Raw genomic sequence first — 25,618 nt, forward strand, 5'->3', positions numbered from 1 at the left:
ATATCAGTCCTCATGCCGCTATATCTGACCTCTCCGAGTCAGATTGAAATGCTAATTTTTGCTGTTGTAGTCAAAATAGCTTGAAATACATGACAAAAAAAGTCCTTGTCATGGGCTCAGTGCCTGGCGGACCAGTCTTGACTGGAAATTCCCGGCCTGATTTGTTGGTCCAGTCCACCCCCGTGTACTCGCGGCCACACTGCTGTAGCCTGTGGCGCCAATAACACAACTCTGATTACTCTCAGAGTTACTCTGATTCCTTTCCCCTCTGTCCGCACATGAGAGAGACAGAGGGTGGGTGTGCTGAAAGCACAAGAGAGAGGAAGAGGGTGTGTGTGTGTGTGTGTGTGTGTGTGTGTGTGTGTGTGTGTGTGTGTGTGTGTGTGTGTGTGTGTGTGTGTGTGTGTGTGTGTGTGTGTGTGTGTGTGTGTGTGTGTGTGTGTTTGTGTGTGTGTGTGTGTGCGTGCGTAATATGAACGAGAGATGGAGAACAACTTGGACGAATGAGAGAGTGGCACAAGAGAAGTATAGTTGTGAGGACGTGTGAGGGAAAGAGTAAAAAGGGAGGAGAGGTAAAGAGTCATGTCCACAAACACACACACACACACACACACACACACACACACACACACACACACACACACACACACACACACACACACACACACACACACACACACACACACACACACACACACACACACACACACACACACACAGAAACAATCACACACTGGTGCAGCGATCACAACAAGGCAGCTCTGGTCTGGTCTCCCTGTGGTCTCTCTCTCTCTCTCTCTCTCTGGTTTCCCTCTGGTCTCCCCAAGTCTCCGGCAGGCTTCATTAATCGCATGGGAGATTGACAACTGAATATGTTTTCATCCCTTTAAACCCCTGACAGAGGCGGCAGGGCAGGCGCGGTGTTGCCCAAGGCACCCTGCTCTGCTCATTAGGAACCTATCTGCCAATGAACTTCCTCAGGCTCCACGACGCCAATAAATCAATGTCCGCTTTTCAATGGAGGAGAAAAAGAGAGAGAAAGAGAGGGGGGAAGAGAGAGAAAAATACACTGGCAGAGGGAGAGAGTGATGGAAAGAGAGGAAAGGAGCAAGAGAGATAAAGAGAGAGAGAGACACTAAGAAAGAAAGAAAAAAAGAAAGAAAGAAAGAAAGAAAGAAAAAGAGAGTGACGAGGAGGGAAAAAGAAGTAGAAGAGAAATTTCGAGCCAGAGGGGAAAAGGGATAGATTGAGCGGCAGGTATAGTGTATAGAGTATAAAACAAAACAAAAAAATGAAATGGAAAATGAGAAGCAAGGCTCTTTTTTTTACTTTCCCCAAATGTACTTAAACTGACAGAAACCCCCCACAGCTTATTTCCTTCACAAAAAATGACCAGTACTGTAATCCCACCGGTGTAACCACCATTAGGGCTCCTGTTCACACAGTTGTTGTATCATAAAAGTAGGACTACATAAAGCAATGCAACTGGCTCTACAGAGTAAAAAAACATTGTCTGAGTCAGTTCAACACTTAGAGAGACGACTTAACAAATTCCAGAGTGTATTACGTCCCAGAGTACTCTCTAAGTGCATACGTAACGCTGCCTTTTTACAGTGTACCGTTACAGATACTGCGAGTGCTCGTATTGTAACCGCCTCTACTTCTGCTAGGGCCTCCAAGGCTCTTTAGATGACAGGTGCTTTGCAGGATCTTTCCCCTCACAATGTATCCTCCGGGCGGTATAGTCTATAATGGTTTCTGTATTTCCTGCATTTCCGAGACAAACCTGATGTGCTTCACCTTTACGAAACCCTGGGGCGCATGGCACGCATCCGGGGGTAACGTTTATGACATCATGAAAAATGTCACCTGGACACGCAGCACGTCATTAGCGCGCACATATATACATACGTAATGGTGAGGTAATGTATGCATTTATGCATAATTAATAACCACAATGTCATGTGATAGAATGTCAACATAGACATTTTACGCTGAATTCACTTCCTCAGCAATCAAGATATTGTCTACTATATATGGGGGTTAAATATAGAAGTCATCCAATATGCTCGCTTCGATGATGAATAGGTCTTTTCAAAAGAAAAGAGAAAGAGGGAAAAAATGGGGGCGATGGTGGTGATGGTGGGATGGGGGTTCCAGGTTTTCGGTCTAGGACAATTTCGTCGCTGTAGGCCATGGAACTGACCACTAACAGGATGCTCCCTCCTTGTCCTAAATCACACGTTACCAAGGGGATCCCCAGCAAAAATGTGTCATACGAACATCTGGCTTCCTGTGACTGCTGGTGATGCCACTCGGCTACTTTGGCCCCTGACGGGTCCCCACGGGCAAACAAAGACATCCCCTTTCTACCACATCACCTCTTTACCACCCAGTCTCATTAATAACGCTAAGATAACCCTACCAGGGCTGTGAAGATTCTTGACAAATCTCTCTCTCTCTCTCTCTCTCTCTCTCTCTCTCTCTCTCTCTCAACTCTCTCACCATTTCTTCAACATCAAGCCTCAGTGGATCTCACAGATTGTATGACCACCCAACCACCCAACACCTCAACACCCTAGCCCTCACCAGTCCAATTAATAACTGCTGGACACGCCCTTTTAGTGCCACCTCTACACCTGATGTCCCCCCACCCCCACCCCCACCCCCTCCTCCTTGGTGGATAGAGGTACCCTGGCATCCTGTTTCTTAGAATAGTCCAGGTCACAGGGATAGACCCACCATATGGATGGCATATGTCATATCGTAAGTGTCACCCCCTCCAAACGAGACCCTAACGCACCGTGTGTACACACACACTCAATCTCACTCACACATATTCAATCAGACGCACACACACACACACACACACACACACACACACACACACACACACACACACACACACACACACACACACACACACACACACACACACACACACACACACACACACACACACACACACACACGGACACCAAGCCGTATGGCAGTGGGGTATGGCGGACACATTTGGAGTGCCGTCACCCCAGATGTTGAGTGTGTGTGTGTGTGTGTGTGTGTGTGTGTGTGTGTGTGTGTGTGTGTGTGTGTGTGTGTGTGTGTGTGTGTGTGTGTGTGTGTGTGTGTGTGTGTGGTGATGGGGGGTATCCGTGTCGTGCCATGTCCCTTGTGTGTGGCACAGTGGGCAACAGATGTGGTAGGGGTTCTCACAAGGTAGCATCTGTCGGCCGCGCTCCATAAACCTTCACCACACACACACACATACACACACATACACACACACACACACACACACACACACACACACACACACACACACACACACACACACACCCTGGGAGCTCAGGCGGCGTCAAAAGGAACAAGAGTCGAGAATGTTGAGAGGGAGAGAGAGAGAGAGAGAGAGAGAGAGAGAGAGAGAGAGAGAGAGAGAGAGAGATGGAGAGAAGGTGAAATGGGGAGATGGAGCAAGAACATGTTAATGGTGTTGGGGACAACTAGGTTAAAATGGTAGAAAATATGAACACATGGACAGATGAAGAGGTGAACATAAAGGTGAAACAGCTGAGTCTGGAAGACAAGGAGAAGGACATGAAGGAGAGAAAGATGGAGTGACGAAAAGATGGGGGTCGAAGAGGTGGACACGGAGCTTGTATAGCCAGAGGTGTCACCTTACATAGCGCCACGTTTGTCTTTGAACACAGGTGACATCACTAACCCACGAATCAATTTGTCATTGTGTGTATCGCTGTACTACAGTATAAGCCAATTCAGACGTGGTTGGATCAAATTTTGTGGCTGGGTCTTTACTTTCTGAATCCGCCAGTCGACACCTCTTTCTCTAGAAGGCTAGCCTATAGAAATGTAGACGCCCTGAGTGGCCACAAATTGAATTTGCTCCCAGGGAGAGTCTAGTAAGTTGTGGTTGATTTGCGAGGCTTATAACACAAACGGTATCAGGCCAATGAAATCATGGGGAGCGGGATCGGGGGCCGGGCTACCTATTGACTTCAGAATATCATGTCAATTAGATGGTCCGCTCAAATTGGTGTATGGGTTGCTTGGGTGCTAGTTGCAACGGTAACACTTCCAAATAAGGGGCCACAATTAACAGTAAAGTAGCTACAACCTAATACTTAAGTAAGGGTTAATAATCATTACTTAATGGCACATTAGACACATATTAATTGTTATTAATGCACATGTTGAACATTAGTAAGCAGTTACTTAACTATTAGATAACTATTACCTTGTGTTACAAGTTAATAGCATATTATTATTTAACTAATAGATAAGTAAGGGCACAGTTAATAGTTAAGTAGCTATCAGGTCATACTTAACTAAGGACCAAAATTAACACTTACATAATACAAAAGTAAGGCATAACTAATGGTGAATTAATAGTTAAATATTGGGTTTTGGGACCCTTATATTAGCGGCCAGCGAGGATTGTTTCCGGAAACTTCCCGAAACCGATTCCCATTCATTCTCAATGGTAGTCCGAAAACACTAGTACTGCAATGCCTCCTTCGGCCTCTGCGCCACTATTTTGGCGCTGTTCCAAACTATATAGAGCGACTCGCTCCGAAAATGTTTCATCCTAGGAGTCATCTCGAGACGACTTATTACGTGGCGGGACAGCAGTACCGAGACAGACACATCGACTCTAATCCGCGACTCTCATCAGGACCATTCGTCACTATTTCTACTCCGTTGTGATTTAAGGTAAGATTTAAAATGTACTTGTAGGTTTTAAACAGAAAGGCATGTCTTCGAATCTTCATTTGATTAGCTTAGCATACGTGGTGTCTGGCTGTGCGGTGCTGTCTACGGTGTGTTGTCGAACACAATACGGACCAATGCTTATTTTGTGTTAATTATGTAGAATCGACAATAGGTTATCATTGTGTGTATGCGTAGTTATACTGCCAGGCGGCAACTGGCTTTTTTAGACGAAGTTCAGTTTTGTGTCATGAAGTGTAAGCATAGCTTACCAAGGCAATAGTTTTAAGTGTCTAAAGTTGAAAGTATTCGTGTGGTTAGATGGAAGATAGGAAAGTTGGGTTAGTGAGATGTGTTTTTAAATTCACATCCACTTGCAATCCACATGTTGTTCAAGGCTTATTTTAAATATTTGTTATGAAGTTGATAATTTTGTACATTTCATGGTTTGAAATAGCGGTGGGATAGGGAGGGCAATAACTAAGCGTGAGGTGTTGTAAGTGAAGGTTATCTTAACTTTTAGACCAATATGAATTTTATGGAGCCAAGTTAAGTTTTGTGTCATGAAGTGTGAAATTATTAAGGCAATAGTTTATAGGGCCGAGTGCTTGAAGTGCAAGATAGTTGTTCAGAATTCTGGCGTGGCGTCATGTTGTCTGACTCTAGCACCACACCATGTTGTTATTGTCGTCTGTGATTGGCTCTAGACCTGGTTCACGAGCTCATTTGCATAGACTTTCGCGCCACAAACTTTTTTTATTTATTTAATTTCCTTGGGAAGATGGAGCTTGGGTTATTGTGATGTGTTTTAAAAATGAACATTCACTCGTAATTCACATATTATTACATATTGTGAATGCCATGGTTTGTTGGAACATGTCCAAGTGATGTGATAGGGAGGGTAGTCAGTGTGTGTGTGTGTGTGCTATATTCAAACTCTTAACATTTTTAAACTTTTACAATGCTTGATACTTGAAATGCTGATTTAAATTCTACCAAATAAAAATGAGTTGTGTGGGAATGCATGATGCTGGAACCGTGGGAACAGAAAGAGGACCATCCCCCTTTTTTAAGCATCCTTGTGTGGGAACAGGTGCTCTCACCTCCTTCATCTGTAATGTTGCAACTTTGTGTGGGAACAGGTGCTCTCACCTCCTTTCAATTTTAATGTTGCAACTTTGTGTGGGAACAGGTGCTCTCACCTCCTTTCAATTTTAATGTTGCAACTTTGTGTGGGAACAGGTGCTCTCACCTCCATTCAACTGTAATGTTGCAACTTTGTGTGGGAACAGGGGCCTCTCATCCACTGGCCCCTCCCCTTCTATAAGCATCCTTGCATGGGAACAGGTGCTCTCCCTCCTCCCATCCTTTACTGTAATGTTGCAAATTTGTGTAGGGGCATCACAGGTGGCTAATACCAGTGGCTGACCCATTCACCCTCTGTAATATTTCATTGCCATCTCTCCCTCCTTAACCAATTAATTTAGTAGTATTTGTATCGTTATTTGATTATTTACTTTTATTTTCAATGAGATCCTCTATAGGCATATGAGATCTGAAACCCCCCTTGAAAACTGAAATTCTTTGTGTTTTTCCCCCTTGGCTGTAGATCATGCAGAAGAAGCCGACGATGATGTTCTTCCCTGGGAGGAAGAGAGTGGTCTTCCGCAAGGGGCCAAGGGGATTCCTCCAATGTGACCCAACCCCAGAAGCCCAGCGCATTAAGGACAACCCTGCACTGAAAGACCAGTCAGCGCCACTGAGGGAGGACCTGGTCCGCCAAAATGCCCTGGCTGAGGTCCGACGGCGAGGAGGGGATGCCTCAGACCGTTTGGAGGTGCAGGGGGACTACGTCCTGCAGTTTGGGAGGTACAAGGGCCAGGTGTTCAGATGGCTGTTGGAGAACGATGTGGGCTACATATTGTACCTCTTCAACAGCCTGACCAAGGAGGAGGAAGCCGGGATTCATGGCGGGGAGGGCCATGGCAAGGTCAACATGCACACTTTCCTGAAGTATGCTCGGAGCTACCAGGAGATCGAGGCGCGCCTGGCATACGAAGCTGCCCAACCCCAAGCTGCCCAACCCCAAGCTGCTGATGCTGCCCCGCTTTCTGACCACGACCGACTGGTAGGCTTTGGGAAGAGACCAAAGTCCACCTGGGGAGAGGTATGGGAGAGCAGGGCAGATGGCTACGCCAGCTTCATCTTGAGCCAGCATTGCACCAAAGGGACCAAGATGGACAAGCTCCAGCAGTACTTGCGGAGGAGGCAGCAAGAGACTGCCACCGCCCCAGGTTTTAATGCCTGTTATCATTTTTGTATGTGTCTGTGTCTCTCTATACTGTATAACACATAGCCTATATATATTAACTGTAGCCACTGAAAAGACTACACTAACTTGTGTTGTGATTTTTGTTTCTTTGTTTTTCTTTCTTGTTTCTTGTGCCACAGTAATGGATGAGGACGAGGACCTGGAGAGGGCAATGTTGACCATCTCACCGTCCAAGCCGGAACGTCAAAGTGGTAGTTACATTGTCATTACACAGAATGGACATGTTTCAGTTACGGCCTTTTGTTTAACGTGTTTTGAGTGTATTGTCTTCCTCTTTCTTGTGTGTAACCAGGTGCAGCGCCAGAAGCAGGACCTGCATCAGCGCCGTCTGTACCAGTGGAGTCATCAAAGACAGGTTTTAAGATGCCGCATGTGATTATTACAGTTTTTCTCAATCACTTTGGTACATTTCTCAGATTATTTGCACAATTTGCAAAAGAGTATGTGCATTCTCTACCAAGTTGTAATATCTGTTTTGTATTACAAGCTATTTAACATTTTGCATGTGAGGACTTACTACATACAATGAACTCCAGCATAATTGTTAAAGGCTGGTCAGCAGAGAACGGCACACAATCTTTTGCATGATGTAGCAACTTGTTCAAAGAAGTGAGAAAAGGCCTTTTTGATGTACATGTAGTTTTGAGACATCAATTCTTATCTGAGAAGTGTGCAAAAGAATTGAGGGCCATCTGTAAAATGGTGAATTGCCCCCTGCAAAGTGGACATTTCAATCTACTGTTTTCGTTCTGCTCGTTCTACTGTGATTGGGACCTTGCCTTCGTCCCTGCCACAATGAACTGACTAAGGGACCATGAAATCCCTGCCATGATGAACTCTATCTCAATGGGACCATGAAATCCCTACCATGATGCATTGGTTCGACGATGAGGGTGAGTACGTTATTTGTTCTATGTTTCACTTCATAACAAATGAAGAGACTAACACAAGTTCAGTGAGTAATGCTGCTCCTCATCACAGTCCAGCCAGTATTGTTGACAATATGTTGGTCAAGTCAGTGGCAAGGTACTGAAATTTCAAAATTGGTGAAAGGTGTTCAACTTTTTAATTTCTTGGCTGATGACAATGAGGAGGTGTAACATTATGACTGTTGTTCAGTTCTTAACAAAGTAGAGATGACTGTTGGAGGAAGGGGAAATAAACTTGCTGTACATATGTGTCCTTATGCTAGGACTTGGTTTTAATATGTGGCAAGCCTTTCCCTTCCTCAAACTAGGATATCTCCACTTTGGATGTCTACTAACATGATGAATGCATGAATTGTGTAAACCGAGTAAGCCAAAATAATTTGACACAATCTTCATTTATTTATTCACTCGTTTTCATAAGAGGAAGTAAATGTCATGAGCTGTTTACAACGAGGAATCAGCCGAGATGGTGAAGCTCCAAGATGAAGACACAACCTGGTTGCGTACGCTACCAAGTCTGCATCCTATGTGAGACATTAATTCTGGGCTTTGTATGTAGTTTCAGCTACACTGTCTAGGGCCCCCACTGCTTCCACACTGCAGGCGTCGCCAGTTACAGCACCACCAAGTGTGAGGAGAAAGAAGCCTGTGCCCCTTCCTCCACAGCTGGCGTTCATGGCGACATCAGACACTCAGATGCACGAGGCAGAGCAAGGTGTGTGTGTTATGTGTAACTCATCTCTTTAATACATAGTTAATTCATTCATTTTACAAGCTAGTGCAATTATGCAAAGATGATGTGTAGAACATGTATAGGTCTGTTGTTGGATTTTTCTCCATGTGTGTAAGCTGAAATTCCTAAAACAACATCAACTTCATAACCTGATTAAACTGCTAACTGTAAAAATTAACATATGATTAGCTCAAAACACAAATTCCAATGTCTTTATTGAAATGTGAATAAATGGTTAGTCCTAGGTTGAGGCCATGAGTACTTGTCCTCACTCAAGTTGCTATATAAAATCAACACTGACTAGAGGATATTCATTTTTAATTGTCTAAATTACACCTGTTTTCACCATTGTTCATGCAATAGCTGCTTATTTGTGCGATGTTTGTCATTCTCGGTTCCCTCAGTTCGTTCACCTGCCCCAGTACCTGTTCCGGCTCCAGCCCCGCCACCTGCTCCGGCCCCTCCACCTGCTCCGGCCCCTCCACCTGCTCCGGCTCCTCCACCTGCTCCGGCCCCTCCACCTGCTCCGGTGCCTGTACCTGTGCCTGGCCGCGACTATGACGTCATGAATTGGAGCTGCTCCCACCCTCAGAAGACCTGGATGAGGACGGAACTCCAGAGCCTCGGGCTGTGGCCTGGGTCACGACCCGTGAGGAACCCGGGAAACATCATCTCCCTGTGGCGTCATCCCCCGCAGCCAGAGCTTCTGGACACCGTGGCAGACCTTCCCTCACCTAACTTCTTTCAGCTCCACCCTTTCTTTATATGGAAGCCCGAAAGTGACATCATGGCCCGCCTGAGGAACAACTACATCCTGCCCTGTCTCCATGACTGCCAGCATCCTCACGTGAGCACTAATTTCGATACAAATTTTAAAAAGACACCCTGAACTTTTGCCCTTGAGTTATATGTGCGTACATCGAGCATTCCTGTACACTGTAAATATACCACTGCTGATCTAAGTCTTAATAAGTTATACTTTTGACTCCACTAAGTAATTTAGTCACTCTCCAGTGTTGATAATACTCTTTGCATTTATTTTATTGACATCCCATTTTTTTGCTGTGCACATTTCCAGATTGTCTCATCTGGTGTTGGGAGGCCTCGCGTCATTGTGGGAACCAGTGGCCAGTACTACATTATGTCGTCACGACTCTCCTGCAAGGCCTGTCGGAAGGTCTGGTTTGCTGACAACCCCCGGTGGATCGAGAAGCTGCCGAAGCGGTTCACCCACCTCTTGCCCGCTTTCATCACCTACAAGAAAGCCATCTGCAAGTCTGTGATGGATGAGCTCAGGCGCGGCAGCAGGTCCCCCACCGACATGGCCAACCAGGTCAACGAGCTGATGCACCTGAAGTACGAGCGGGCTCACCTGGCATATCTTCTGGCCATCAACAACGTCCGGGATGGCGAGACTGGGCTCTACGGGCAGAGGACCATCGGCCAATACCTCACGAGAGAGAGGGCGGCCCCGCGTGACTTCGGCCGGTACGAGGACGCAGATGGGTGGTGTGGCGTCTCCGTGTCGGCGTTCTACCTCACCGACTGCCTGCTGGACGAGTACCGGCGTCAAGCGCCCAGCATCTCCTCCCTGCTCCAGGGAACGTTTGGCCGCGTGTTCCGCTCCGACCACACCCGGAAGGTGGCCCGGAAGGTGACGCTCTCGTCTGGTGTGATGTCCAGCTACGCCGTCATGAACGAGAACTGGCTCATCGTTTCCTGGGTCATGGTCCACTCAGAGACGGAGAAGTCCCTGGAGCCAATGTACCGTGGGCTGGCCAAGCGGTACGACGACGCTGAGGTGGAGAAGGCCGGCTACCACTGGATGGACAGGTCAGTGCAACTATCATCTCTTCTTAAAACTGTTCTCACTAATGTCCTTGCCTAACTGCCAATGTTGATTTTAACCCCTTAGCGCAGAGCCTATATCACAACCTCACTGTCACCAAAATTGTAATGGCTATGTCTTAATCTGTTACTTAAAGTGATACTGTCCCATTTTTGGAAATAAGCTTATTTTACACCTTCCCTTGAGTTAAATAATAGGGTTTTACTGTTCTCCTGTACTTTCAACCGTTTTCTAGTTATGACAGTGCAAATTTTACCTCCAAGCTATCAGTTAACATTGAGTCCTATGAGACCAGTTAGCCGCGAGCTGGTCTCATAGGACTCAATGTTAACTGCTAGCATGGAGGTAAAATTTGCACTGCCATACCCCGAGAACAGTTGAAAGTACAAGAGAACGGTAAAACCCTATTACTTAACTCAAGGGGAGGTGAAAAATAAGCTTATTTCCAAAAATGGGACAGTATCACTTTAAGGCTCTCTGCATTGTCATAGCAATGTTGTTGTGATGTAGTGACTAGGCCCTCTGGCGACCCCATATGCAGTAAGAGGCTACCGAAAGATTTTGTATTCATGTGGCAGACTTCTTTGATTGTCTGTTTAATCGTGCCTTTTTAATCTGTGTGTTGTCAGGGATTGCTGTGCTGCGTTCAGGATCCCGGAAAGCTTCCCTGGTGAGCACCTGGACTGGAGGGCATGGGAAACCAACCCAGCCGTGGTTGCGGGGGCTGTGTCCGGTCATCTGGGGAATGCGTCTGCCTCCCGGACCTGCTACAACCCGGACATCAGCGTGAGGCTGGATTTGTTCCATTGCATGCGGCGGCTGTGTCGGGAGTGCACCTCAGAGCACCACTCTCTCTACGGCTCCTTCTGCCAGATGCTCTCCGCGGCGTTCCTGATCGTGGACCAGGACGACCTCAAGCGCCTTCAGGAGGCCTATGTGTTCTGCGGGATACAGCCACCCAATCCCACAAAGCAGCACATCAGGGAGCACTGCAGAACCAAAGTCCCCGGCCCCATGGAGCTGCTCGGCAGAGTGGAGAGGGTGATGAGGCACTACCATCTGGCCAAAGACCCCAACGACGTCCCGCTCTTCAAGCCCTCCATGCTGAAGTGCTGGAAGATCCAGAGGGTCCACGTCTTGCGCGGCTGCCTCAGCGATCCCGAGCTGGCAGAGGGCATCATGTACCGGCACGGCGGAACTCTGCAGCTCAATCACGTGCCTGGCGAGGGAGCTAGAGTCCCCGTCTGGATCCCTGTGAGGGGTACGTCGCAGCAGGAGGGCTACCACTTTCACCAGGCGCAGTGGGTCACTGGGACCCAGGTGTCCCCAGAGCTTTTCCAAGCCCAGGGCATGATGGGGGTTGCGAGGTGGAACTTTCAGCGGCTGGTGTCTCTGAAGTTGCCCGGCGTCCTCCTCCCTGCCGTGTTCGACCCAGCGCTGATGGTGGACTTGAATGCCGCATCACTGGAGGCAACAGGTGAGGAAAAGTACCCCATCCTTCGCCTGTCTGGCAGAGACACGGGAGAGAGCTTTGGCCTGGAGTACACGGAGCCTGGCTGCCGCCCGGTTCCTCTTGACTGGAACAAGCACAGGAGCCAGCGAGATGAGCCAGCACCAGAAGCAGCACCTCCATCCCCAGTTGGTGCGCCGTCACCTGAACCTGCTCCTTCTCCAGCTGCTGTAGAGACACCCTCACGCTCACCTACTCCAGCTCCTGTGTGCACACCATCTCGCCTGCCAGCTCCAGCTCCTGGTACGCCGTCTCGCCTGCCAGCTCCAGCTCCTGGTACGCCATCTCGCCTGCCAGCTCCAGCTCCTGTGTGCACGCCATCTCGCCTGCCAGATCCAGCCCACAGGTCCTTGACTGCTCCAGCTCCTCTGTCGCCTCAGCATGTGACGTCCTCGCAGACCACTGCAGCTGCCCTCTCCACTGGCCATCCTGTTGTTGGACCCCTGAAGCAGGACCCTGACGAGTGGCAAATGCCAAGCCCCGGGACATCAATCGGTACGACTATACATTAATTAAATTATTGTTGTATATCAATAGTAGTTCACCGCATCATATACTGACATTATGTAACACCATGTTTTTGTTTTCTCTTTCTCTGTTTTCCAGGTGTCTCGTATGGTCTGCCGTCCACTCCGAGGAGCGCCCGCACTGGACCAGTCAAAACAGGTGGACGCGTGTTTGTGCTGGACTTCACCCGCTGGACGCCCCCCATGAGAGACGCCATCGACCACCTGCTGCTGAAGCACCGGGGCCAGAAGGACTACCTGCGGCTAGTGGACCAGGAGTACGGCGACATGGTTCACCGCTCTGCTGCCGACCCCAACAGCTTGTTGCACCCCACCACCAGGCTGCACATATCCCGGTATGTGAAGCACACTGCCAAGCAGCTTAACGCCAGCTCAGCACTGAACACCAGCCAGGAGAGGGTGCTTGAGACACAGCAGCTGTGGCAGTCCCTCACTGATGGCAGTGCAACAACCACTGTGCCGGTGGTGACACTTGAGCCAGCCGGTCCTCCTCCTCCCCCTCCTCCTCCTACGCCGGCAGCGCTGACACCGGAAGCCCTTGAGCGCCTGGTGAAGGGCATTGTGGAGCAACAGCAGCAGCAGCAGCTGCAACAGCAGGAGCAGAGGAAGAAGCAGATCAAGACCTGTCTTGCTTGTGGACAGCCCAAGTCGCGATACAGTACTGGTGGATCCTCAGTCCACTACTACTACCAGATGGGCCAAGACAGGTACTTTTACTGCTCCAAAAAGGTCCACGACACGTACGCTGCTGAGGGTCTGTCTGACACTGCCATGTCTTTTGAAGACTTTTCAAAGACGGACTTCTTTCCGAGGGAGCTGGCAGCTGTGAAGCAGCGTGCAGCGGACAAAGCGGACAAGCAGAGGAAGAGGCAAGCGCCTCAGCCAGAGCCAGTGGGGAGGCTCTGCAGGTTTTGCCGCTTGCCCATCAAGCAGGGACCAAACAGCCCACACATACACACCAGCTTCCCAGGTGTGCCAGGCAACTACATATACTGTCCAGCCAAAGTCCTGAACATTTACAAGGACAGGGGCATGCAGACTGAAATGACCTGGCTTGAGTTCAAGGACTCTCCTTTTTATGATGCGGAGAGAAAGCGATGGGTGGAGGAGAGGAAGAAATGACTTGTGTGTGTGTGTGTTGCGGGACTGTTATTTATAATGTAATATAGTTTGGTGTTCTTTTTGTACAGTTTCATGTTCATTCGTTCTGATTTGTTGTAAATAGTTCCTCAATTTTTGCCTCCTAAAATCCAACCCCTCGTCCACGTCGTAGGAGGTGGTAACAGATGGTAAAATATTCTGGCTAACGGGGCTCTGGTATTGTCAGTGTTGTACTTCTGCATTCCCTTTTGCATTCACTCTTGCAAATTGCTTTTGAAAGACTCAAGATGCTCTATAACTACTGTAATGCTCTATTGTGATGTTGACATGATGGAAGGAATAGAAAACTGGAATGAAATAATTTCTGTGACAAAAGAAAGCACTTTATTGAAAGGACTGGAAAAACACAGAATGGCTTTGGTATTTAATGTATTTACAATCAATTATGCCACTGATGTTGTTTGCTTTTGCATTGCATTTTTAATGTAAAAAGACCCATCACTGTCTATATGACTGACAAAAGAAAGCACTTTATTGAAAGGACTGGAAAAACAAAGAATGGCTTTGGTATTGAATGTATTTATTTACAATCAATTATGCCACTGATGTTGTTTGCTTTTGCATTTTATTTTTAATGTAACAACACCTATCACTGTCTATCTGACTGAATCTTGTTGCAACCTTGCTTCTTACTGAATGTCATCTGTATTGACAATATTGTTGAATAAACCAACTGTGTGGAATAGTGAAAACAGCCTTTCCTCTTTGTATTATGTAACAATAGTGTACTTTTCCTCCATTGTGAAACCAAAATGGCATTCTTTTAACTATGAAATCATTTGTCCAAATAGCTTGACAGTGGTTCATCTGCAAATGTTAATATCCCTGGTATCTCTCCAAAGCAGTTTGCATGTTTTGCCAATGGTAAGGGTCTATCTAACAGAATTGGGAACATTTTGACTGTCTGAAAAAGTGAAAGCAACCAAAGTGACTGTGCTCATCTGATAAAGCATGAATGAATGACTTTCCAAATAGCCTGACAGTGGTTGAGCACAACTACACTGGTCATCTGCAAATGTTCATATCCCTGATATCTCCCCAAAGAAATTTGCTCCTTACAATTAAATTCCCTTGTAGTAAATAAAAATGAATTATAATTATAAAGATAATAATGTTAATAGTGACTTTGCCATTGTGTTAGCTGTTGGATCACCAGCTACCCCACCCGGGTGTGGCACCTGCCACAATGTTTAAGATTGATCCTGGTGTGCTCATTTGGAAAGGAGACCAGCCGACAACTTGAAATTCAGTTCAAAATGAATGATGATTTATTAATCTAATACATGAAAATTACCAAGTGAATAAAGCATGATCTGCAATACAGAGCTCTGGGTCCAATTTATCTTGCCCTAACGTCAACAACAGATCAGAACACTGAATCTCCCTGAACCCAATTATTATATAGTGACACATTATACAGAAATATGTAAACAAATTATGTCTGTGTGTGCAACTGGAGCAAGCCGGTTCTTCTTTCTTCGTTCTTCTCCAAGGTCCTCCCGTCACTCTTGCGTCTGTTTGTCTCTCCCTTTTGGTTATTATTTTAACTCACACACATGACCATATATGTCCATGCTTGCTATGACAAACAGCATTGACACACTCATTCATAGCCCAGGCCCAGTCTTCTTTCAGCATCCGAGGATGGCCGTGCACACACTTACACACACACACTTCCGGCCACCCTTCATGTGTTGACGTGTCAGCCTCCACGAGGTCCCCACGAGGCCTCCACGCTCCTCTGCGTGCCACAGCCCCATGTGTGGCATAGGACACGATGTTCCTCCGGGTGGACTGACAAGTACTCACACAAACACACAGACAGACATACTCAGATCACCTTCATCCTGCAGAATCATCTCGGTACCTAAGATAATCAATTTATTCAGTCAGTTTCCCTATCCCCATTAGCGTGTGCTGATTCTGTCCTCGGACCTATATTATACATGAAAGGAAATCATTAAAACATTTGTTAGGTCATGAGCATGTGACATCTTTCTGCACCAAGGCCATAGCCCACTGCTTCCACCGGCTCGATCCTGCTTCCGTGCGTAGGCCAGAGTAGTTGAAACCGGTCCCTGTGCCTCTCCCAGCCCGAGCCAGCCGTCTGGGTGATGGTGACCTCCTGTCGTTGTTCTTCTGCGGCCTAAAGGCCTTCTGTCTCGACCTGGCCTAGAAGAGAGCACAACAGCCCCAGTAATCCCAAATCAACAACCCTCTCTTGCACCCACATAGTTCATGATTACTTTATTCAAAGTCAACACACTTCAATCACCCCACATGATTTGTCTTCACCCCATAATCAAACCCCACATTCATTCCATAACTTAATTAAACAGTTAACACTCAAAATTGACATAATTATGGTCAGTTTAAAACATAAGGCCATTAGCATTTATTGAAATATGAAATAAATGACTAACCTTAGATCATGAGGTTAGGCCACGATTACTGATCCTCACCCTGGTGGCTATATTAAATCAACATAGCTCTGCAAGTCAAAATACCAATGGTTAAGGTCTAGCTAACATAATTGAACACTTTGAATGTCTGAAAAAGTAAAGCAACCAAAGCCTGTGCTGTGCTCATCTGGTAAAGCACGATTCCTAATTTTTCCTCTAGATGGCGCCAGAGCAGAAAAGTAGTGCACCACATTGCTAACAGAAAATGTTGACAGAATTTGAATCATTACGGCGGCTCTAGCACTCGGTTACTGAATAAGACATGATTTCAGCCTTTATATTTGCAATTACACCCAATGTACAACATTGACTTAGCCTATTTTCCACATTTTTATTGCTTAAGACGGGGTTCGAACCTGCGCGGTTGCTGTCTGTAATGGTGTGACGTAATGAGCAGATCGCAACTAATGATATGCATGACAAGGACGAAATGCTTCATTTTGATTGGCTGTCGCGGCGTTACACCTATCCGCGGCGGGCCTATTAGAGTTGGCTGAGGATAACTAATGGTTAATTAATAGATAGATATTGTTGTTTGGGACCCTTATATTAGAGTTGGCTGCGGATAACTAATGGTTAATTAATCGATAGATATTGGTGTTTGTGACCCTTATAATAGAGTTGGCTGAGCATACCTAATAGTTAATTAATTAATCTACTGTGACATCTAGTTTTCAGTCGTTCAAATCACTGTAATAGTGGCAACAGGAGCCATTATATAGCAAGGATTAGACGTACACTTCTCAATGATGGTGGGGTGATGAGATGTAATTTTTTCATGTACATCTTATTAGTTTTAATGGTTAAAAACCCTGCAATAAATGCAGAACATTATGAAGAGTAATAGTTTTGAAGCGAGACTTAACCATTCCTCTGTGATAATTAGGTTAATGTTTGAGAATATTAGCTCCAAGAAGAGCAGTGCATGATGGGTACGTAATCTACAGACAACAATATTTCGGTATTATTTAATCATTAGATATGCCTTGCTTTTGTATTAAGTAAGTGTTAATTAAGGTCCTTAGTTAAGTATGACCTAATAGCTACTTAACTATTAACTGTACCTAATCTAATGATTAAATAATACCGAAATATTGTTGTTTGTAGATTGCGTACCCATCATGCACTGCACTTCTTGGAACTAATATTCTCAAACATTAACTTAATTATCACAAAGGAATGGTTTAGTTTTGCTTCAAAACTATTACTCTTCATAATGTTCTGCATTTATTGTAGGGTTTTTACCATTAAAATTAGTAAATGGTACATGAAAAAATTACATCTCATCACCCCACCATCATTGAGAAGTGTACGTCCAATCCTTGCTATATAATCGCTCCTGTGGCAATTATTACAGTGTTTTGAACGAGTGAAAACTAGATGTAACAGTAGATTAATTAATTAACTATTAGGTATGCTCAGCCAACTCTATTATAAGGGTCCCAAACACCAATATCTATCGATTAATTAACCATTAGTTATCCGCAGCCAACTCTAATATAAGGGTCCCAAACAACAATCTCTATCTATTAATTAACTATTAGTTATCCTCAGCCAACTCTAATATAAGGGTCCCAAAACTCAATATTTAAGTATTAATTAACCATTAGTTATGCCTTACTTTTTTATTAAGTAAGTGTTAATTTTGGTCCTTAGTTAAGTATGACCTGATAGCTACTTAACTATTAACTGTGTCCTTACTTATCTATTAGTTAAATAATAATATGCTATTAACTTGTAACACAAGGTAATAGTTATCTAATAGTTAAGTAACTGCTTGCTTATGCATTAATAACAATTAATATGTGTCTAATGTGGCATTAAGTAATGATTATTAACCCTTACTTAAGTATTACGTTGTAACTACTTTACTGTTAATTATGGCCCCTTATTTGGAAGTGTTACCGTTGCAACATTTTAAGAGAAATATATCAGCCATTCATGCGACTTCCAACTTTTTTTTAAAGAGCCTCAGTGATTATAAATTGGTTGTCTACCACGGATTGATATAAAAATGTGCCATGAACTTATTTGACACAAATAGGTCACTCAATGTTTTAAGCTAGCTGGGTAAGCTATTAGCATTTGTACAGAACCAGACAGCCACAAGCTTATATTAGACCACTTCTTGAATGTGTAAAACAATATCACAGCCGTTAAATGTTATCTAGGACTACAACACACTAGTCATTGACCCATGAAGACACTGTTGTGATATTTAGTGGGTTATGTGTGGAAACAACCATTAGTTGTATGCTATCTTGCTGGGAATGAAGGGAGACTGAAGCCTGCCTGCCGCTGCGGTGTGTGTAAATTCGGATGAAAAGTAAGAGCTGTCCCGCTACTCATCTCCTGGAACTATTGGCCACCATGGCCCACAGTTTGTTGTATGAGGATTCGGCCTGATTGGTTGTTGCTCCATCTTTTTGCGTCACGTTGAGTGCAGAGGCTACTTAACAGACAGCTGTTTATCCTGCCCACACTACCATTGAGCTTTACCAGACCCCTGTACAGCTTTTTGTTGCAGGTGTTTGGCTGCCAGGCTAGTAGAAGCCCCTTTTTAAGAGATGGGCTCACAATTTAGAGGAGGGCTTTTCTTTGGTCCCAGTCCAACTCTGGCCTGTAGTAGGCCTATCTTTCCACATGCGGATCTGGTCTCCATCTAACCTGGCAACACCAGAGATGAATGATGAAGACGAGATGGTTCATCAGGGGGTTCTTCCAGAATCAATATGACATCAGGTCTTAGGCTGTATGTCCATGAGCTACAGTGTTGCCAGATTGGGCGGATACCCACCCAATTGGGCTGCTTGGGATGGCCGTCTGCGAGTAAAAACGGGAAAAATTGCCCTTTGGTGGTTTTTTTTCTACAGTTTTATGCCAATAGAAATCAATGTAATTTGTTTAAATTGGGCGGAATTTAGCGCATTTTGACGGTGTTTGAGAACCTTTTAGGGGGGATTTCATCAGAGAAATCTGGCAACACTGATGAGTTACCATGCCCGTGGAGGTTCAGGAGGTTCTGAGGTTCATAATCAATGGGGGATTTTTAGAAGTTGCACCCATTTAGAATATTGGGCTTGATCCCCCATCGTCATATTGGTGACACGTAGGGCGACATATTGATCTTTGGTAACACCAACCATCCTATTGATTGATTGATTGATTGATTGATTGATTGATTGATTGATTGATTGATTAATTTTATTTGACAACTTCACTTCATATAAATACAATAAATACATGATTGAGTTTCATATAAACCGCACCACATACTTAAATTTAAAAAAAAAACCCTGAGAGTCAGGATAGCAAAATAAAGCTCGGAAGCTTATTTCCATTGTGGTCCTTAGTGTTAACATCACCATGGGTAGAAGAGCAACCTACCTGGATGCACACTCACTGGCATCCACATGGCTCCTATCCTTGAAGCAGGCTCAAAGGTTTCTGTTTCCCTTTCTGTCTTTCTTTTCTCATTTTCTTTCGTCATTCAAAAGGTTACCATCACTGCTATGATAATAGCAATGATAATAATGATGAATTTTATTTTTAGCGCCTTTAATGTACCCAAGGTCACTTCCCATTACAGCATTCCATCTGCAATCTAAGAGGAGGTAAGATGGTAAAGTGTGTGTGTGTGTGTGTGTGTGTGTGTGTGTGTGTGTGTGTGTGTGTGTGTGTGTGTGTGTGTGTGTGTGTGTGTGTGTGTGTGTGTGTGTGTGTGTGTGTGTGTGTGTGAAGCGGTGGTAAGGGCCGCTGTTGTAAAGTATTATTGTCTGTTAATGTGTTCAAATGCTTTGAATGCAGCCCTCTTTCCCAAGGCCACCCAGTCACTGCTGTCTTGCACATTACTGCATGTACATGTACACACTAACGCACCGTGTGTACACACACACTCAATCTCACTCACACATATTCAATCAGACGAGCGCGCACACACACACACACACACACACACACACACACACACACACACACACACACACACACACACACACACACACACACACACACACACACACACACACACACACACACACACACACACACACACAGAAAGTCACAAAGAGTGTTTGTGGCCGTGTGGTTTACAGCCTTGTTGTGCGACATATGTGAAAAAGACTCTTCATCTGGCCATAGAATGCAGATGCGTGGAGATGAAGGGTACATTGCTTATGCTCCATAAATGCCTGCATTTCTTTCTAAAATCCCCCCCACACAAACACACACACACATGCACACACACACACACACACACACACACTCCTCTCTCACCATTCATTATGATTTCAAGATCCTTTTCAAGCTCTGTCTTTGGCTGAGGAGAGCCACCATGACCTTCAGCAACAAAAGGGAAGGAGAACTCCACATAACATGTTTCTTTCTCCCACTCTATTTTCTTCATTTCTCTCTGTCTTTCTTTCTTTCTTTCTTTCTTTCTTTCTTTCTTTCTTTCTTTCTTTCTTTCTTTCTTTCTTTCTTTCTTTCTGCCTTTCTTTCTGCCTTTCTTTCTTCTCGCTCTCTCTCTCTCTAAATGATCCCCTTATTCTCCAGAAATCCATCAAAAAAGAGAAATTGGCTCTTAAGCCGGGCTCTGTGGGCCTCTTTCATTTTTGCCATGTGGTGCTGGCAGATTATTGTGTGATTTTTTTTCTACACTTGTTTGTCTTGATGTGTTCGCTGTTTTTTTTCCTCCTTTTAATTGTACGGCTTTTTTCTTTTTTACAAGCATCCGCCTGCGTGGTGACAGTTGTCGCTTTAATAGGATCGGGTCCCGAGAATCGCTGGACCCCCCTGAGCCCCCGATTTCCCTCACTGTGTGTGTGTGTGTGTGTGTGTGTGTGTGTGTGTGTGTGTGTGTGTGTGTGTGTGTGTGTGTGTGTGTGTGTGTGTGTGTGTGTGTGTGTGTGTGTGTGTGTGTTCGAAATGGTGGCAGGATGATGTGTTATCTAGAAAGACTCCGGATCTCTTGCTGTGACTGTTCAAATGTCCTCACACATACACACGGCAGTTGTCTTGTCTGTGCTGCATTGGCACTTTAAATGCCATGTTTGTACTGTTTTGTTTCTTTCTTTTTTCTGTACCAGGACTGTGAAATTATCTTGACAACTCTCTCTCTCTCTCTCTCTCTCTCTCTCTCTCTCTCTCTCTCTCTCTCTCTCTCCCTCTCTCTCCCTCTCTCTCTCTCTCTCTCTCTCTCTCTCTCTCTCTCTCTCTCTCTCTCTCGTCCTTCATTTTTTTTCTTTGTGACGCCTAAGTGCTTGAATATCACATTAATTATCTTTCCATTTTTAAGGCTGTTTATTTGTTTTCTCAGTGGTGTAACGCCGCATTATGTAATAACGGTGCAATATGTAATAATGTAACAAATTATTACATAATGTGGTGACAATCGCCGCATTGTGTAATAATTTACGCATTTCGTAATACATTTCTTGAACGCATTTCGTAATAACTTTTTTCTCATCTTGTAATAAATTATTACAAAATGCGAAATTTATTACGGAATGCGGCCGCAACTTTTTTTTTTGATGGAAATGTAATAAGATGGTGCATTATGTAATAATCTATATGGATATGTTTTTTCTGCACTTGGATTCAGTAGGCGCAGCACACACACATAGTCTCAGTGACATGGTATAGTCACTGCCCTCTCTCTCTCTCATTCTTCTCAGTTCTCAAACTGCTCGAGAGTCGCGAATGATGCGGTTAAAACCGTTAAGAAATAATTTCACAACTTGTTGCGTGCAACGAGTCCAACGAATGTCTCGCACTTTCTGCTACATTACACCAATTTACAGCGACATTAAATAGGCCAGGTCTAAACACTTCACGAGGTGGTGAAAACTAAATTAAATATCTAAATTAAATATCTTGGATAGCCTATATAGACCTAGATTACTAGGTTTACTAGGATAACTAGATTTGTTGCAATACAGATTCATTTTCTAGAGCCAGAAGTGTTCCGCTGGACTGACGAAACCGAACACGATCAAGTTTGCAACTTCTTTCCCTCGTGCGCTGTCCGTCAGCACCACCTGTCATTAGACGTCCGATTAGCTTTCATTACGTGCTGAGGGAAAAACTCCCGCCATTAGGCCTATGTGCTGTTGCACTGTTGTGAGGGATATCACCAAATAATTTAGATAAAAGTCAGAACATTATTTTGGCAATCTGTTCAGTCTGTTCATTTAAGTTTTTGGGTGCTCTTGGATATCGGGGATCAGTTCATGTAGAGAGAAGAGTTCATCCAGGCACTCCAAAATAAGTGTCCAAACGGGAGTTACATTAAAAAGCCTTTAATGGTACTGGGCTGGGGTTACATTAAAAAGCCGACATGTTTCGACCTCACCAGGTCTTCATCAGGGCTACGTTCACCATTGAAAAGAAAGGCCTCCCTTAAATAGTGACATCACCACATGTGACCCATTACGCACTAAACACATTTGCGCACACCAGAGAAAACAAAGATTAAAAAATAGCCTGGGGTAATAAGTGATGCCACAGAAAAAAATGACCAGAAGTACAAATAAGCATCACAAAAAACAAGTAAAATGGGGGCAGACTTGAAGACTTGATACCTTTTTGTTTGGTATAATTACGGACAATGCAAATAACTGATTTTTGTGACGTTCGGACATTTTTGGAAGGAATATAATCGAATTAGTCCCGCCGCTTGGGTTATTGTTTTTCGCGTGCATGTGGATGAGCATAGGCTATTGAATTTGATTGCAGCCTAATAGGCCTACTGAACAGTGGACTGAAAATTGAAAATATGACAAAGAGTGGCATTTTTCTCGGGTGCTATGACTTCTTGCTTGCAAGAAGACAGTCTCCTCCTCACTCCACGGGCAAAAAGCACCATGGTCAGAACCCTGGCGCGCATGTAGGCAGACATGAAAGACTCACTACTCCACGGGCAAATATCGGGAAAAATTAAGCACCACCAGCATGGACAGCTCCCCACGAGTCACTTATAATGGTTGGTGTTTTGGTGGGATTTGATTGATATGGTTTGGGGGAAAATATTAAAATAGCCTTTGTAATGTTAAGAATATTTCCAAAGAGCCAAGATGGGGCTTAAGATCAATATGGGCCAGGTTCTGTCTCCGTGCGTACACATACACAAACACACACACACACACACACACACACACACACACACACTCTCACTCTTTCTCTCCCTCTCTCTCTCTCTCCTCTCTCTCTCTCTCTCTCTCTCTCTCTCGCCACAGACCCACGCAAGTGCAAGACAAGTTTTCACCTCCTCGTGAAGTGTTTAGACCTGGCCTATTTAATGTCGCTGTAAATTGGTGTAATGTAGCAGAAAGTGCGAGACATTCGTTGGACTCGTTGCAACAAGTTGTGAAATTATTTCTTAACGGTTTTAACCGCCTCATTCCCGACTCTCGAGCAGTTTGAGAACTGAGAAGAATGAGAGAGAGAGAGGGCAGTGACTATACCATGTCACTGAGACTATGTATGTGTGCTGCGCCTACTGAATCCAAGTGCAGAAAAAACATATCCATATAGATTATTACATAATGCACCATGTTATTACATTTCCATCAAAAAAAAAAGTTGCGGCCGGATTCCGTAATAAATTTCGCATTTTGTAATAATTTATTACAAGATGAGAAAAAAGTTATTACGAAATGCGTTCAAGAAATGTATTACGAAATGCGTAAATTATTACACAATGCGGCGATTGTCACCACATTATGTAATAATTTGTTACATTATTACATATTGCACCGTTATTACATAATGCGGCGTTACAGTGGAGTGTGGTAGGACATCTGAGAAGTAGTGATTTCTTGTGATGTGTGTTTCTCTCACCTCCTCCTCCTCCCACTATTTAGCAAGAGACTGTATCTTGTTTTCTGCCTTGCTTTCTGTACTGAGTTCTGCTTTAATATTTATTATTTTTCTGTTTTTGTCTTTGTTTGAAAGGGATGGATGACCAACCACCCAACCACCCCCACAACATATGGAAATGGAAAAAGGAACATATAGTTTGTTTACACTTTTTTGACATACTCTATGGGTGTCATGTAACCGTTATAAGAATGGCACAACACATCAGGAACATTTATGACACATAATAAAAAGTCATATACATCTATAATGTGTCATTAATGCCCTTGTTATGTCATTCTTATGCCGGGTACATGACACCCTTATGTGGACCACATCAAAGAAAATGATCATTTTCATGATAGTTCAGCTCAACACAGATAAGCCAGAATAGCTTTTCACTTTAATTTTGTCCCTGTTCACTTCCTTTACATTAAGAGTGTAGCGTTCCCTATTATGTACCAGAGTTGAGATCATGAAAGAGTTATTTGCTCAATCTTACATACAGACACGCGCACATGCACGCGCACATGAACACGCACACGCACACACACATGCTCATCTCATGCTGGAGAGTGCTCATCATTGACCCACCAGTGCAGGGCATCGGTCCGAGACGATATGACACAAGACGAGGTGATGAGAGGAGAGGAGAGGAGAGGAGAGGAGAGAGGCAAAGAAGAGCAGAAGAGAGAGGCAAAATTAATCATGGTGATATAAACGGAGAAGAGAAAGAGGAGATGGGATGAGAGAAGAAGAGAGGAGAAGAAATGAAGGAGGGACAAAATAAATCATGGTGATAAAAAGAGAGGAGAGAAAATGAGAACAGCGTAGAAGAGGGGTGAATCGGTGTGCGGTGAAGAGAGGTGAAGCATGGCAGTAAGAGACGTGTTGGGAGGAGGAGGAGTGGAGAAGTGTGGAGAGGCAAGGAAAGGCAGGGCATAGAGCCAGACAGACGCGACTGGTGGCAACACATGTCTGGGTCATCGCCTGTGTGTGTCTGTGTGTGTGTGTGTGTGTGTGTGAGAGAGAGAGAGAGAGAGAGAGAGAGAGAGAGAGAGAGAGAGAGAGAGAGAGAGAGAGTGTGTGTGTGTGTGTGTGTGTGTGTGTGTGTGTGTGTGTGTGTGTGTGTGTGTGTGTGTGTGTGTCTATCTGTCTGTCTGTCTCTCTCTCTCTCTCTCTCTCTCCTCTCTCTCTCTCTCTTCTCTCTCTCTCTCTCTCTCCCTCCCTCTCTCTCTCTCTCTCTCCCAGACACACACATGGCATCGTCTGCTGGCCGGAGCGGAGGGGCGCCAGGGGTATGAGTCATCCCAGGGGGAGTGTGAGAACACACGGTCTGGAGGGACAGCAGGAAGACGGAGGACTCGACAGACACCGAGTGCCGCCCAGCTCAGCAGCCACCCGTCCAAACTGTGATTTCCCACATACATATAGCTCGCCTGCTTATACAGACACTTAAAACCAGAGATTCTTTAAGTATAGAGATATGCCAACATAATAGGTTTCTATGGGCACCTAACATGACCAGGTTCC

General features: G+C 44.8%; 2 protein-coding genes across 2 annotated transcripts; both read left to right on the forward strand.

Annotated features, from left to right (window-relative positions):
* Nucleotides 1–6,337: 6,337 nt before the first annotated feature.
* On the forward strand, nt 6,338–7,419 carry LOC134435999 (uncharacterized). The gene is made up of 3 exons (XM_063185029.1): nt 6,338–7,019; nt 7,177–7,231; nt 7,350–7,419. Exons 1-3 carry the CDS (start codon nt 6,338–6,340, stop codon nt 7,417–7,419), a joined length of 807 nt encoding a protein of 268 aa, XP_063041099.1.
* A 509-nt stretch (nt 7,420–7,928) lies between these two features.
* LOC134436000 (uncharacterized) lies at nt 7,929–13,727 on the forward strand. Its single transcript, XM_063185030.1, has 5 exons — nt 7,929–7,950; nt 9,124–9,566; nt 9,798–10,552; nt 11,198–12,354; nt 12,685–13,727. Exons 1-5 carry the CDS (start codon nt 7,929–7,931, stop codon nt 13,725–13,727), a joined length of 3,420 nt encoding a protein of 1,139 aa, XP_063041100.1.
* The last annotated feature ends 11,891 nt before the right edge of the window (nt 13,728–25,618 follow it).

The sequence above is a fragment of the Engraulis encrasicolus genome, chromosome 20 (genome assembly GCF_034702125.1).
Source record: "Engraulis encrasicolus isolate BLACKSEA-1 chromosome 20, IST_EnEncr_1.0, whole genome shotgun sequence".
Classification (NCBI taxonomy): domain Eukaryota; kingdom Metazoa; phylum Chordata; class Actinopteri; order Clupeiformes; family Engraulidae; genus Engraulis; species Engraulis encrasicolus.